Source organism: Malaya genurostris, chromosome 3 (assembly GCF_030247185.1).
Source record: "Malaya genurostris strain Urasoe2022 chromosome 3, Malgen_1.1, whole genome shotgun sequence".
Taxonomy (NCBI): Eukaryota; Metazoa; Arthropoda; class Insecta; order Diptera; family Culicidae; genus Malaya; species Malaya genurostris.
In genome coordinates this window covers 10,288,906-10,305,843 of record NC_080572.1, presented here as the reverse complement: position 1 = coordinate 10,305,843, position 16,938 = coordinate 10,288,906, and the positions used below count along the sequence as shown (strand labels likewise).

The following is a 16,938-nucleotide window of genomic DNA, read 5'->3' as shown; positions in this document are numbered from 1 at the left end:
TATGATAAAATTTTCAGTTGTGTGACATAATCTCAAATAGTTCAAAATTAAACTTTTCTAAAATGTTTGGTATAAACGAGTATCAAAGAGGATAATTCATATGGCGCGTTTGCCTTTCTCGTATTTTGAAAGCTCATAGCTCAGTGATCTGTGGAAGGATTTATATAATCTAACTACCAATAGAATCGAAAATTTTCAACTTGAACGTGTATTGCAACAACATTGAAGTTTTTCAATAGTACACTATTGAAAAACCTGTTTGATTTAACCCATGACAGCACCAGCCAATCAGAACGCGAGATGTCTGCATCTATACAAGAGCATCCATATAAAAGTTGAGTGCTTCATTTTTCCTACCATTTGCTGAGCATCTGTTCCCGAAACAAGACACACGAGAGCAACATCGTGGACCTGTCGTCTCACTGTTTCCCGTTCTGCGTACAGGAAAGGAATTCTAACAAAGGTGATGTGAAAAATAGCATTTAAATTAAAGCAGCTACTCTGAACGTACGGGACGATGACAGCGAAAACCGGGTGAAAGGAAGCCGAAAATTCCAGCAAGCAAGGCCCATTCAAATAGCACTTTTAAGTGCTAAAAATAATCATAAAGAACTCACGAGAAGTTGAATTAATTTGCACCGTCACTAACACATTCAATTACGAACGGCAATGCGAAAGCAGAAGTGATGATGTTGAATACATCTTTATACTAGTATACAAATATGCCGTGCGAAAGAGTTGCCACGTACAGATCAATATGTTTTTTTGTCGTGAATACTGATTTAACCCATGTCAACACCAGCCAATCAGAACGCGTTCTGAGGAAGAGAAGAAAATAGCTGCTGCTGTACAACAAATCGTTCAAGAAAAATGTTCCGAAAAGTGGTGAATATCGTAGTGAGTTCCTCAATTTGGTCCTTCTGAATGCTAGAAACGAATCCCTACAGCATATTGATAGTTTCTTTCAATAAATTATGCAAATCCGAAATGAAATAATCGACATTAAAATTCTGTATGCGGCTATTTTTATAGCCGTTAGGACAGCCCATTAGTGAAAAAGCTACAAACGAAATCACATAAAAGGAAATCTCTTAACAAAAATTGAATCAGTTTGGATTCTATCGCCACTGCGAGCAGATGTGTTTTGTGTCGTCTGCACAGCTAGTTTCGCTTTCGACAAAAGCGATTACGTCACAGCTGCCAGTCATTAGCATTGGGAAAAAAACAACGGTGGAGAGCATTACACAATATCAGCCGTTCTAATGGCTCTAAAATTTTTCTAAAGAACTATTAGGATTTGTTTTTCGCAAATCGCAGGTAATTATCCTCAGTTTAGTGCAAATCAATTACTGTGAAATTCACAGTAATCGAGATCAAGTGAAGACTTTTTTTGCGAAAAATGTTCCAGAGTTTAATATCGTAGAGAATTACGCAATTTGACTCTTCTGAATGCTGGAAATGAATCCCTACAGCATATTGATAGTTTTTTTTTCAATAAATTATGCAAATCCGAAATGAAATAATCGACATAAAAAATATGTATGCGGCTATTTTTATAGCCGTTAGGACCGCCCATTTGTGAAAAAGCTACAAACGAAATCACATAAAAGGAAATCTCTTAACAAAATTTGAATCAGTTTGGATTCTATCGCCACTGTGAGCAGATGTGTTTTGTGTCGTTTGCAAAGCTAGTTTCGCTTTCGACAAGAGCGATTACGTCACAGCTGCCAGTCATTTCGATGGATGAAAAAGCAACGTTGTAGAGCATTATCAAAAATCAGCCGTTCTAATGGCTCTAAAAGTTTTCTGAAGAACTATTAGGATTTGTTGTTCGCAAATCGAAAGGAAATATCCTCAGTTTAGTGCAAATCTAGAACAGTTTGGTTAGATTTTTGCACTTTTCGCTGTGTAAAATTCACAGTAATCGAGATCAAGTGAAACCTTCTGTGTTTTTGCGAAAAATGTTCCAGAGTTTAATATCGTAGAGAACTGCACAATTTGACCCTTCTGAATGCTAGAAACGAATTCCTACAGCATATTGATAGTTTCTTTCAATAAATTATGCAAATGCGAAATAAAATAATCGACATTAATATTCTGTATGCGACTATTTTTATAGCCGTTAGGACCGCCCATTAGTGAAAAAGCTACAAACGAAATCACATAAAAGGAAATCTCTTAACAAAAATTGAATCAGTTTGGATTCTATCGCCACTGCGAGCAGATGTGTTTTGTGTCGCCTGCACAGCTAGTTTCGCTTCCGACAAGAGCGATTACGTCACAGTTGCCAGTCATTTCGATGGATGAAAAAGCAACGTTGGAAAGCATTATAAAAAATCAGCCGTTCTAATGGCTCTAAAAGTTTTCTGAAGAACTATTAGGATGTGTTGTTCGCAAATCAAAAGAAAATATCCTCAGTTTAGTGCAAATGTAGAACAGTTCGGTTAGATTTTTGCACTTTTCGCTGTGTGAAATTCACAGTAATCGAAATCAAGTGAAGCCTTCTTTGTTTTTGCGAAAAATGTGGAAAAGGGGAATGCTTGCATAATTCATACAATTGATCAACTAATTGATATTCGGAAGTGTTAAGGAACATGTCATTTGTTTTCGTATTCACGACATCCAGTTATGTCTCTGACATTACCCACCCGCCTTTTTAATGATGACTAAGTAATGATGTATTTCAAATTTGATAGAAATCTCGTCATTGGGGTAGTAATACACGTTCATTAAAATGATATTATTTTTTAGTAATGACATTTTTAATGACTCGTGTAAGGGCCGCTATTGATCGGTTGTCAGGGCAAAATACTGGCACCGAGCGAGTGGAATCAATGAAAAACGGCATTAAAAACGAAAACGTCATTAGTTAAATTAAGATACTCGATAAAAAATTACGGTTCGACGTCGTCGGTTCGACCGTCAAATTTTAACTAAAACTTAAAATAGATGGTCCACAACTAGCAAATGCTAGTTTTTATTCATACGGCGTAATGAGACCTTTTATCTGAATTAAGTGGTATTTAAGAATATGGAGTGCTATGGAACTACGATACCTTCTCTTTGAATCTAAGCTTACCGAAATCGGTCTTATTATTTCCGAGAAAATTGAGAGCACTTTTGTGTTACAGACAATTGCTAATCTCGACGATCTGAATCGAACGGTTTGTGGCACTCGGTCTTGCCGTAATTGCATACACTTTATTTTTTGAGAAACGCAAAAAGTTAAGTCGAATATTCGTACATAAAGCTTGTATTCTTCGAACTTTTGAAGATCGTCAAAGACGCGAACTAAAAACTTGATTAACCTCCAAACAAAATTATTTCCTAGCTATGCTTGTCTGTGAGAGTTTGCACCCATAATCAGGAACAAATTAGCTCAAGTAGCACGTTTCCCTGTTTGTTTTGAAATTTATACCACAAGCCTAAATGTATGATAATGTGATACTTGTATTCATTGTCGTTTGTAACAGATCGTAGAATCGCAGCTAGGTTTGCCAATAAGCCTCATTGTATATATTTGTAACGAGTATGTGTTTTCATCACTTTTATTAGAAATGGACTCACCATAAATGCTTATAAAACGATGTAGCTAATACCGTTTTCGTTGTTGAACCTAGACACGGGCGACTCTGACTCCGAGTAAAACGAACACGTGGTACGCGCCCTAAACAACAACTAATGAAAAAAAAGAAAAAATAAACAAACTGGCAGGGATGCGTGGTGCGACCCGAGAAAATTTTCAGAGCGAAAATACGCGATTGGAGTCCGATATAGAGCGACCTCAGGTTGTTCAAACAAACATTTCAAACGTTGTTTGGGCGACTCTGGGTCAGCTTTCCGGCTGCTCTGATCAATCAACGAAAACGGTATAAATCTTTTGCTAATACTGCAATGCTGCTGTTTTTTTTCAACCGGTTTGATTAACTAATCCGTGAACAGTATTCTTTTGAATGGATTATAAAAACTCACTCCCGAGTATCTGGGCAATTTATATTTCCGAGATGCACATGTGTTGGATAGACAAACATGAAAAAACCTGTAAGTTTCTCAGAGAAACGCAAATCTGTAGATTAGTTTGTACGTAATGGCACGCAAGATGTGTTGTCCGTGTTGTCTTAACCAAAAGACTTTTCTATCCTGACCAAATAGCCGAGAGATTAATTGAATCTAAGTTCATCGATGGAAACAAACAAGGTTTTTTAATAATACAGAAGTGGAAGATATAAAACCATATCATTAACAATTAGATCTAGTAAAAATCTTTATTCGTGCGTGTGCAATCATCATGTGAGATTTCTATCTTTCTGAAACACTTTTTAACACAGATTTTTTAAATATAAAAATGTTATAAATGTAGTACAAAAATAAAAGACAAATATATGTATGGTTATTCTGAAAAATAAAGCAGTACACTGTTTTCCTAAACTAAGCTTCGGAACATTTGTAACTTTTTTTCAAGAAAAAAAAACGGAGAAATACTGATATCACTATTTCCAGTCGTGTCGCATTCTTTTTCGCAATTAATCTGGTACTTTCCATTGCAACTTTTTACCAGTCTCGTACAGGTTCGACAACGCCATAGTGAACTCGTCCTTCGCGTTTAGCTTGAGATAGTGTTTGTACAGCAGTAGTGCTGTCCGCGCATCCTCAACGGAATCGTGTGTTTCGGATTGAATTTTAATTCCGAGAAACTGCCATGCAAGAAAGCGCAGCGAAACCATCCGATGATGTGGCAAATGGAACAGGTAAACCGTATCGACGATTTGCTCCGGCGGAACAATTATATTAATCACACGAAAATCGTTTTTGAGACCGTGTCCGACGAATATGACGCCACTGTCCACCAGATAGCGCAATTTTTGATAGGACTTTTTCAATGTCGTCAGCCTCTTATTGCTAAAGTTAGCATCGAGATCGCCCGGTTTAATTCCGGAGAATTTTGTCAGATAATCGACCACCTGCTCCTGGGTCGAGATGTAATCATCAACGAATGGAACTCCCTCGTCTTTACCTTGTCCGCGGATGCACGTGATGCGAGCCACACTCATGTGACTTGGCTTTACTGTGGACATTTTACCATCAGAGCGAATCTCACTTTCCTCGGGGTTCAAAGTGACGAACTCGGCATCCATTGCAACCAATTCTCCCGCATGGAATATCTCTTTTTGTCCCAATGGTTTGAAATTCTTATCGCCTCTAATTTCGACGGAATTGGGTTCTCTAAACAAATCATTCGTGAATGGATTTACGTACTGCGTCAAACACTCTTTGTTTTCGCCTTGTTCGTTCCGGAGGGCAGTACTCGTGTAAAACAGTGCGCATGGGACTTTCCAGTCAAGGGTAAACCACACTGCTTCCTGCACGGATACCGGAGAAATACTAAAATCATTGAAAATGTACCAATTTCCATCGGCGAAACCTGGCGCCATCGAGCCATCGCCCTTGCATCGATCGGTTTTCAGATCGTGATAGCTTTTCGGAACATGTACCAGTGCTACCAAATTACGCTGAGACCCATCGTTTATGTAACAAACTGCCGCCGACAGGCGATAGTTTTTCGATTTCCGGAACGGCGTGTCTGAAACGGAAAAGCTTACAAACTATTGCTGCTACTTGTTTTTATGTACCAGTTAATGTACGATGTCTAAACTGACGACTCAGACGAAACTGATTCGTAACGGGTACAAATTTACCTTGTTTGCAGCTCTCCTGTGCATCCGATCCATCGTAACAGCTAGAAGCACTCTTCAGTGAGCCAATTTCCAAATTTTCCTTCTCATCTAGAGACATACGGAAGCTTAACGGGAACCATGATTTTTGCTGGCCTAGGCTGGTGGGGTTCAAATTGAACGACGGAGGAGGCTTTCTGTAACGAACCTAAAATGTTACTGGACCTGTTGGGAATTAATCCTGCCAGAGCATATCACCTTGGATGTGAGAAATGACAATCAACCCGAGAACAGTGTGTTCCATAACGGCACATTTTCCCACTACCAACGTTAGCACCGTTTCGAGAATCTCCATCACCGCAGGACACAACTTGAGTCAACGGTCGGTTCATTTGTTTCTTCAGATATTCAAGTTCTTTTTCGGTTTCGAGACCACAGTTGATCGACAAAATCTCAGGAAGGTCAGCTACGCGACTCTTCTGATTGGTGGGAGTGAATTTGTTACATTTCTCACACCATGCCGGTGTAGTTTTCTCCACGGACAGAGAATTTTTTAGAATTGACGCAAATGTACCGTCGATGTGACGATTGTTGGAATTACTAGGATACAGCAGATTGCACACCAGAAGGATATTGTTTTTGATACGTTCGGTGTTGCACTTCAAACAACGTTGGATAATTTTTTGCTGCGTCCCAAACAGACGGCTGATTTCCGTTTCATCTTTGTTGCTACCAGTAGGCTTCGGTTGAGATTCAGGTGCTATTTCGGGACAGATGTTTGGTTCAGGAACCACCGTTGATTCATTATCTAGAACAAATGTGCGATGGAAATACAATTACGTCTCGAAATTTTACTCAACTTACCGCTGCTAGCAACCAAATATTGAAATTTCTCGTTGTTGGCATCGTACTGTTGCACTTCGCTGTCTAGACTTTCCTGAGTAACCTCCGAATGATGTTGCATGTGCATCTCTGCTCCCGGAACAAAAGGACGCGGTGAAGCTGACAGTTGAATTTTCCGCATATTACTCGCGGTGTCCTGAGCGAGCAAACTTTCATTCTTTTTCAAAACCTCTAACAGCTCGTAATGCATCTGGTGCAGTATAAATCGATTCCAGTTTTGGATTAGACTGATTAAATTAATGTTTGCGTTGTTACTTCGATCCGAGGACAATATCAATCCAAGGGCAGCTGCTTCCGGAACCGTACGGAATGATCGAAGAAAGTTGCTTGCTTGGCATGGTTGGTTAGAGGTCCCAACGTCTAGCATGTGAAACAGGAAACCCAGTTCGCAAGCCAAGCAGAATTCCTTAGAACAGCAGTGCGTCAGAATGGCCTTCCTCAGCGGAGTGATGAAGTAAAGCGTTTGTAACATTGCATTGCAATACGCATTGGGTAGATTGGCTTCCAACCCGACGAATCCGGTTTGATTGTACTGTTCAAAATCGAAATCCTGACAACCGAGTTTGCTGTACTTGACCTCTACTCTGCGGTAGCGTCGTGGCACCAATTTCATGACCTGATCGGTTGCTCCTTTTTGGGAACTACTCACCGGTGCTGAGTTTTGCTTTGACGAGCAGCTTTTATCCATAATGTAAGGTATTTGATTACGCAGAGAAGCTTTCGGATTTGGAGCATATCCGATCGGTCCTTGCATTTTCATTGTGTCCGTTATTTCCGCACTGATGGGCTTGGGTTTCAAATACTCGTACGTGTTCATAAACTGCGGCCAATCACTGAGCCAGCGAGAACCAGTTGTTAGATGTGGTAGCAAAATTGAGGAAAGTGGAAAGTTTTTATCAGTTATCGAAACCATGGGAAGTGGTTCAACCGTATCTGCAAATTCTGTCTCTCGAGAGAATGGGTTAAATTGCAGAGACGGAGTGTTGATCTTAACGGCAGCCACCAAACTGATGTGACCGGACTGATCACCAAATGCCATCGCTTGACTAGTAGAACTAATGTCAAACGTAAGACACTGAGATCCCGTTGTGTTGATTTGGAACATACAAACTCGAGGTTCGCTCAATTCTACCGTGTCTACCAGCTGAAGTTGACCCATAGGCGAGACTACAGCCAATCGGGAACAGTGGGACGGGAGAAATTTCAGTAGCTGCGGCTCAACCAACACCTGGATAGGCGACACCAAACGTAACATTCTCATATCGTAAACCATTAGAAAACGGTCGATTGCTAAATTTCCTTGCCTTCCACTGAAGCCACACGATATCAAGTAATTTCCTTGCACATCAAAGTCTGACAAACTACCGGAATGTGTCATTAGTTCGTGTTCAACATTCAGAGTGCTAGGATCACGTAGTGTTATTTTTCCGTACGCGTCTCCTTCGCAGAGATATCGTGAATAGCTCCTTAAAATTGCACATCCGTTTTGGCCGGCGGAAACACACCCAACTTCGCTACAGGTCGCCACATCGAAATCAATTAAACCACTCTGGTGGCCCCCAATCAGCATCCGATTTGGCTGGTATTCTATCATACACAGCATGTCGACCATTTTTTCCGATCGAAACGTAAACTTCGGTATCCCACGACGAATCTGATGGCGCAGTGTCGTGCTGGTCAAAGCCAATATTCCGGAATCGATTGTATGAATTTGACGGATATTCTCATTGGCATGCACCTGAAAGGAAGTGTACTTTTGCATTGTTCCTCCATAATAAGAGGTTACATGACCGCCTTGATTTCCCATCCAGATCAGTTCTTCTCTTGTGTCGAAGGCGATGGCAGAAACTCCAAAACGATCCCCACCATCCGCTAGGATCGTTCCGTGTTCCATTAGTTCCGGCTCACCGAAACCAATGTTAAACGTGCCGTAGTCAATCTCGGGATATCCTTCCGCCGTTGTACCATTATCATACACTGTGTCAAACGGAACGGCTGGTTATTACAAGCAACTCCAATTCCAATAATGGCAATAACTCACTTGTAAGGGTAATGATGTCTTCCGCTCGATTTCCAGGATCTCCGCTCATATATACGTAGTCCATGTCTACCATAGGTTCAGGAAACGTTTTCACTGTTTAACATTAGAAAACACTGGAAGTTTTGTATTATTTTCAAGAAAAATTTTGTAGAAATCAAAACTTCAACAAAACAATAAAAATGTTTGACAGTTCGTTTATTTCACCATAGCGTTTTTCGTCGGCTGAATACATCTCTCGCAACACGACTGACACCGAAGAACGGATATAAACAAACCCGCTTCGGTTTGATCAGCTGATTCTGCTGTTCCAGTTATGCTTTCGTGCTGGTGTTGGTGTTGTTCACATATTGGCTCTGTTGAAAAGCGAGGGATGCGCAGTTTCGCTTCTTGTGCAACCGAAAATACGAATTTTTCAAATAATTGGCAATTGAAGAGGCGCTGTTCGTGTAGAGATAATACGTCAGCAAGAGCTGTCGAATCGGCAGAAAAATTTTGAATTAGTTCATGTTTCTAACGATTACTGATAAAAACGGTCAAATTCAGAAGTGAAAGAAAAAATTTTTGCTCTAAGGTAACAATGTCGATCTTATTTCATTGCACGAAAAAAAAACTTCGATCATTTGCTTAGCTATTAGGTTTTGCAAGATGTCGACACAAATGAACTGCAGATGAATCAAGTTCATCTTTGACAGTTGCCGTGTACTCGTTTTGTTTTGAGACTGCAAGTTAAAAATTGAAAAAAATACGAAAAAGTACCTGTTAAAAACGTATTCCACAGTGAAAATAACTAAAACGATTGCCCTGTATGTGTTTCCAGCATCAAGGAGCGATATATGTATTAATATGTTGAGTATGAGGCGACTTGCAATTTTTATATTAGGTTTTGCACGATGACGACACAAATGAACTGCCGATGAATCAAGTTCATCTTTGACAGTTGCCGTGTACTTGTTTTGTTTTGCGACTGCAAGTTAAAAATTGAAAAAATGACGAAAAAGTGCCTGTTAAAAACGTATTCCACAGTGAAAATAACTAAAAAGATTGCCCTGTATGTGATTCCAGCATCAAGGAGCGATATATGTATAAATCTGTTGAGTGTGAGGCGACTTGCAATTTTTACATTCGAACGATGAACTTCTGATGAACTTTTAAACTGTAAACAAGTACACGTCGACTGTCAAAAAAAGTTCATTCTGTTCATTTTTGTGAGGTTATGTCATGTTCGTGCAAAACCTAATTCGAACGACGAACTTCTGATGAACTTTTAAACTGTGAACAAGTACACGTCGACTGTCATGAATAAGTTCATTCTGTTCATTTTTGTGAGGTTATGTCATGTTCGTGCAAAACCTAATAACAGCAGTATTGCACATTTGTCGAACTATTTTCTCGGATGTATAAGCAATACATTAAAACTAAAGCGAGAATACTATGTTCGATTTCATCACAATTTGTTCATTGAAAGTCGAGTCATCCGCAAAATAACATGGCGACTGGTGTTCACTTAAGACAAGACGAAACAGCTGGTTTCTTACACTTATTTTGTTTGCTTTCCATGCCCTGCTGAATTCGTTTTGCGCATTTTTTTTATAACGGCCAATAAGCCATCCATCAACATTCACTTTGAAGAGTAATTTCGAATGACTCGGCACTCGCTGAGAATGAGTCATAATAGTAAACGGCAGATAAAAGTTTTCTCTGTCGTCGACTCTATTTTTCATAGCTCGTCTGCAATTTCTTTCGAAAGTGGAAGTTGACAGGTTGGCCGTTATAAAAAAAAGAGTGAATCATTAATGATAGTTCTGTATAAAATGTTCAAAACGACGAATGTAACATTGAGAGATTCTCTTTGTTTACTTTCTCTTTCGATTATTGCGAAACATTACTGCTTTTTTCGGTAATTTCTTCAGTGCAGATTAAAAGATGATAGCTTTAGTTATTATTATCGGTAATTAATTGGAGTGAAGGATTGATAAGAGTACCGTAATAATCGAAAGAGAAAGTAAACAAAGAGAATCTCTCATTGTTACATTCGTCGTTTTGAACATTTCATACAGAGTTGAAGGTATAGCGGACCTTACACGATCATTAAAAATGTCATTACTAAACAATAATGTCATTTTAATGAACGTGTAAGGTGGAGTAATGACGAGTTCTCCATGAAAATTTGCAATATCATTACTTAGTGATCAATAAAAATGACATTAATAATTCTCGTGTAAGGGCCGCTTATGTGACTACCGACATTGGCAGTGCAGCCAATTTCTTTTATATATTAATGTATATTTTTTACATTCCAACATTCAAATAAGAATACTAGTCATATTAAAAAAAATTCGTCATATTTTGTGTGGTTTTGAACTATCAAACATACCCCCCCCCCCCCCCCTTTCTCCCTCCCTATCGGTGGTTCTGGATATATCTTTACTCTTACCAGCCGCTACCTAATTTTGAGTCAAAACTTACCCAACATCAACTTAAGTACACCTCCCCTTTTTTAGGTAACGAAAGATGACCTCAAAATTTAGGTGAATGTTAGTTTGCCCAAAGTGTTGTCATGGCAACTTTGGCAAAGCTCGCTACCCATTTTTTACGATTAAATCAAAGTTTGAGCAGATAACGAACTAATTTTGGGTAGCTTATAGAAGAGCTCGACAATGAATGATTTCTGCTCAAAAACTGAAACTCGATTTTCAGTGTATAAGCAAGATAATTCTTCATTAAAACATGTTATCACTCACTATATTATTATTTATCAGAGTATTTCATTTTTCATACAGTTTCGAATATTAATGGAATGAAAAAAAGAAGTACGGGTGTATAATGTCAGAGACATAACTGGATGTCGTGAATACGAATAAAACTGATACGATTTCTTTACACTTTCGAATTCGAATTGATAGTTGATCGATTGTGTGAATTGCGAAACTTTCCACCTTTTCACTACTAAAATTTTAAATGATTTTTGACGTCGATTATCTCATTTCGGATTTGCATGTTTCATTGAAAGAAACTATCAGGAAAGCTGTACAGGATTCATTTCTGCCTTTTAGAAGGACCAAATTGTGGAAGTCTCTACGATATTTAGCACAGTTCGGAACATTTATCTCCAACGATTTTCGCACAACGAAAAGTGCACGAAGCAAATCAAATCATTTTGGATTTTCACTAAACTGATGATTTTACCTTCTATTTGCAAAGAAGTAATCTTAATACTCTTTTAGATAACATTTAGAGCCGTTAGAACGGCTGATTTTATATAATGTTGTCCACTTTTCGTTTTCTCTCACTCCAATGCAAAAGATTAGAAGCTCTACTGTCTGATGTAATCGCTCTTGATTGAATTGAAACTAGCTTTGCGAACAAACCGCAACACATAACATCCGCTCGCAGTACCAAATGATGCGAAACTGGTTTAATGCGTCTTCTCGCCATGACGACCGGAAGGCAAATGAAAACTACGACATGAGCGTTTAAGGGTTTTTAACCACGCAGAAGGTGCGCTCTCCGATGCCGCTGTTTGAGTGTGTCTTCTCGCTCCGACATCTGCTTCCATCCATCGCACAAGAAGAAATGATCGATTTATAACGTTCAGTTGAAGATATGTACCTGAGTACCTCAAAATCGTCGTCCTTGCTCGAAAAACCCAAGCGAAAGTAAGAGTTTTCCGCGTTGTTTTAAAATTTTCAGAAAACTAAATTTTTGAGTTGTTTGTGGTTATCTCACACTGTTCAAAATATTATCCCAAATTCCTGATCATATTTTTGATGAAATGGTGAAAGAATTATGTTGCTACCATTAATACAAGTCGAGATATTCACGATTAAGTTCTGCCCATTCTTCCATATGGCTAATTTTGAAAAGGCACCCCATAGTAAAGTAAGTCGTATTCACGACAATAAATTTGATGTTCGGTTCAAGGTATAAATCAAAAAAATCGGGATGAGAGAAATTTTTTATTCTATGAATTATAAAAATTATTAATGAGCTTATTTTCATCTCAATATAATTTTAAGAAGTTCAAAACGTTTTTTTTAATTTTCATTTCCATTTTACCGTGGGATATTCAAACTTCTGTACAAATTCTACTTCTTTTTCAAATTACCACGATTGATTGTGCAAAAAATCGCCAACGATCTGGTAATAAATCCATTTTTTCTTTTCCACTCAATTCGCTAAGAAACAACTTAAACGGGTTTACCCGCGTACGCCTCGTGTGATTGTTTTAAAAGTCACCCCATCAAATGAAATAATTTGAATTATTGCAAAGGCGAAGTAAGTTGAAACGAGATCTCACTCTTTGTTTTTCATTTTTCCACGTGATCGAAATAAATCTTCCTCGTGAAACTTGGGAATTATTTCAATAGAATCTTGGTTATTAGCTATATATTTGAATAGTTGGTGTCACCCAGGGCACAATTAATATTGGATATTTCAGTTAGATTTTCTGCTTCGATTAAAAATGAAATAGGAAGAAAATAACATAACAATCAACAATTTTAATGATACTTTGCAGATCTATCTGAATGTGCCTTGTGTTAATGTAAGTATTCTTGTGAACAGGCAGTAGCGTACCTAGGAAGGGGGGAGGGGGGATGTTGCGAAGGAGGGCGAAAAAGTCCTTTTTTGGGACCTTTTTTGCGGATTTCCGGATTTTGGTTCACCTTTTATTTTGCTCTCCGAAGATCTTTGCGGATTTCCAACGATGGGGGCGGCAAAACTCTTAATTTGCCCCAGGAGCCAAATTTCCTCGGTACGCCACTGTGAACAGACCCGAGCGCAGGTTATGCTTTCAGCATCTGCTAGCCTAAATGTGAATTATTTTTATATTAATTATTTTGATTTAATCATTATAGGCGATGTTGGTGTTTTGAGAACCTACCAAACTACACGAACCGAGGAAATTTAAAGAAAAGATGTAGTGAAAAGGTGGCGATTAGTGTGCGCTTAGTATTACAAATAAAATATTAATTTTCTCCAGATCGTAAACACGTCTACGGAAACCTAAAACCTTGCTTTAAAATATCCTCAAATGAACTATTACTATTATTATGTTATTATGTCGCTTATGAACATGAACGCCACAAAATGGTCGTGTTTTGTTCCTAAAAGTGCGCAAGGGTAAGATAATAGTGCAGTAAACAATTATGCGCACAATGAATTTTCCGTAAAACTCGGAATACTCGATGATAACTTCGTTTGAGTCGGAAAAACTGAACCAAGAAAAACGCGATTTTATTATAAATAAATATATAAAGCTTATTTTTTATATTTCCGTCTGTCGTATTGATATGAAATTAACAGGAAAGGTGAACTGTAGCCGATTGAAGTTAATAGGGCCAAATCTCAATGTTTATTGCAAGTAAATAGTGGTAAACATTAACATGAGCACAATGAGATGCGCCTTAATATGTACCTCGAACTAAACCCCACATTTCCCCTATTGATAATTCACAAAACTTTCTTTATTGATATTGTTATTGACCTAGTAATTAGGTATTCAGTGCATAGCATAAAACAGGACTATTCGGTTTAACTTATATTTCATTAAAAGGAAATATTCTAAATTTTTTTTTTCATAAATACGTTTATTTCTTAAGGCAGTTTACATAAGTTTTTCTTCGCCGTAGCATCACTTTTACATAATATTCTTATCCTAATTTAATTCTAACATAGTCACAACGTTTTGCATTTATTAAAACATATTCTCTTATTACTTAAATATCATCTTAGGTAACTCGTCATTAATTATGAAATCTACTCGGAAATATTATTTGAACCAAACGATTAACTTCTATAAATTATAAAATAAGCTGTTATTTTCAGACATTTTGTTAATAATTTCATAAACTGTTTCGAGTTTGTTTGTATCATTACATTATTTTTATTCTAATTTAGCTATTGGTTGAACTCATGGACGCAGCTGGGATCAGAACTAAGTCTTGAAAGGGGCCTTTATTAAATTGAAACTCCAGTTTTCTTTATGAAATGATAAATAAGTTTCATGTATGAAAGGTCACGACAAGCAAGAATGTCTCGAACTGGGACATTGGATAGTCTACCTTGGGTACGCAAAGAATTTATTAGTTGAGATCTGACATCACGATACTCCACGCATGTCCAAACGACATGATCAATATCCCGATAACCTTCTCCGCAAGCACAATGATTAGTCTCGGAGAGCCCAATTCGAAGGAGATGTGCATCTAACGTGTAGTGATTGGACATGAGTCTGGACATCACACGAATGAAATCTCTACTCACATCCAGTCCCCTGAACCATGCCTTTGTCGATATTTTCGGAATAATTGAGTGCATCCACCGACCCAGATCATCTTTATCCCAAGAAGCTTGCCAGCTGGCAAGTGTTCTTTGGCGAGACGAGCTATAGAATTCGTTGAAAGCAATTGGTCTCTCATAAATTTCACCCTCAATAGCACCACGTTTGGCTAAAATATCGGCTCTTTCATTGCCAGGAATGGAGCAATGAGCCGAGACCCAGACTATAGTGATTAGATAATTATTGTTCAATATGTCGTTCAGGCACTGTTTTATTTTGCCCAGGAAAAACGGTTCAGTCTTGCCAGTCATGTTTGAGCGAATGGCTTCAATTGCACTCAGACTATCTGTGAAGAGGAAATAATGGTTTGGAATTAATGTGACGATTACACTCAAACTATAATGAACTGCTGCTAGCTCTGCTATATAAACAGATGCAGGTTCTTGAAGCCTAAATGAGGCCGAAACATTATTGTTGAACATACCAAACCCTGTCGCTTCTTCAATTCGCGATCCGTCCGTGTAAAACATTTTCTCAGAGTCAATATGCCTGAACTTACTTGAAAATATTTTTGGGATTTCCGTCGAACGTAGATGATCCGGGATTCCACGCACTTCGCGCTGCATGGATGTATCGAAAAATAAAGTTGAGTCAGGGACATTTAGGAGGCTGACACGGATAGGAATATATCTTGAAGGGTTGATTTCCTGTGACATATGGTTAAAATATACTGTCATGAATTTTGTTTGAGATCGAAGCTCGACTAGTCGTTCGAAATTATTAATTACCATGGGATTCAGCACCTCACATCTTATTAGCAGGCGTGATGAAAGCTCCCAAAATCGATCTTTTAATGGAAGAACTCCCGCCAGAACTTCAAGACTCATTGTATGTGTCGAATGCATGCACCCTAAAGCAATTCGCAAACAACGATACTGAATTCGCTCCAGTTTGATAATATGAGAGTTTGCAGCGGAACGAAAGCAAACGCATCCATATTCCATCACTGAAAGTATCGTTGTCTGATACAATTTTATTAGATCTTCCGGATGAGCACCCCACCAAGATCCTGTTATTGTTCGAAGAAAATTTACTCTTTGTTGGCATTTTGTTATCAGAAACCTAATGTGTCCTCCCCACGTGCATTTGGAATCGAACCACACCCCGAAGTATTTAAAAGTTAAAACCTGTTGGATCATTCTTCCCATCATATGGAGCTGAAGCTGCGCGGGATCATGCTTTCTTGAAAAGACGACTAACTCTGTTTTCTCCGCAGAGAATTCGATACCAAGATGAACAGCCCAATCGGACAAGTTATCTAAGGTATCTTGCAATGGTTTATGCAGATCAATAGCTTTGGGTCCAGTAACTGAAACCACGCCATCATCTGCCAATTGTCTTAGTGTACATGGGGTTACTAGACAGCTGTCAATGTCATTTACGTAAAAATTATAGAGGAGCGGACTGAGGCATGAGCCTTGCGGGAGACCCATGTAACTATTTCTGAGTGTTGCCAAATCGCCATGTGAAAAATGCATGTGTTTCTCTGACAAAAGGTTGTGCAAATAATTATTTATAACCGCTGGGAGTCCATTTTGGTGAAGCTTGTCTGAAAGAACATCAATGGAAACTGAATCAAATGCTCCTTTTATGTCTAAAAATACAGATGCCATTTGTTGCTTTTGAGCGAAGGCAATTTGGATGTCAGACGAAAGTAATGCAAGGCAATCATTCGTCCCTTTATTTCTACGGAAGCCAAACTGAGTATCTGACAACAAACCGTTCGTCTCGACCCAAGTGTCGAGACGTCGTAGAATAATTTTTTCGAACAATTTTCTGATGCAGGACAACATCGCAATGGGTCTATATGAGTTGTGATTGGAAGCTGGTTTCCCCGGTTTTTGAATGGCGATAACTTTCACTTGTCTCCAGTCAGGTGGAACAATATTTTGCTCAAGAAACTTGTTGAACAATTCCAACAAACGTCTTTTTGCGAGGTTGGGCAGATTCTTCACCAAGTTGAATTTAATTCTGTCCAACCC

General features: G+C 38.5%; 1 protein-coding gene across 1 annotated transcript; it reads right to left on the bottom strand.

The window, feature by feature from the left end:
• Positions 1–4,179: 4,179 nt before the first annotated feature.
• On the bottom strand, positions 4,180–8,827 carry LOC131434786 (PAN2-PAN3 deadenylation complex catalytic subunit PAN2). Its single transcript, XM_058601932.1, has 5 exons — positions 8,617–8,827; positions 6,537–8,552; positions 5,931–6,480; positions 5,697–5,869; positions 4,180–5,581 (listed from the first exon to the last, which is right to left on the bottom strand). The coding sequence occupies exons 1-5, from the start codon at positions 8,687–8,689 to the stop codon at positions 4,524–4,526; spliced, it is 3,870 nt and encodes a 1,289-aa protein (XP_058457915.1). The 5' UTR covers positions 8,690–8,827; the 3' UTR covers positions 4,180–4,523.
• Between the last annotated feature and the right edge of the window lie 8,111 nt (positions 8,828–16,938).

Coding starts and splice junctions, on each gene's coding strand:
- LOC131434786 (XM_058601932.1), bottom strand. CDS start 8,689: ATGGTAGACATGGACTACGTATATATGAGCGGAGATCCTGGAAATCGA. Junction 8,553..8,616: donor AGACATCATTACCCTTACAA/GTGAGTTATTGC, acceptor CGTTTGACACAG/TGTATGATAATGGTACAACG. Junction 6,481..6,536: donor ATATTTGGTTGCTAGCAGCG/GTAAGTTGAGTA, acceptor CATTTGTTCTAG/ATAATGAATCAACGGTGGTT.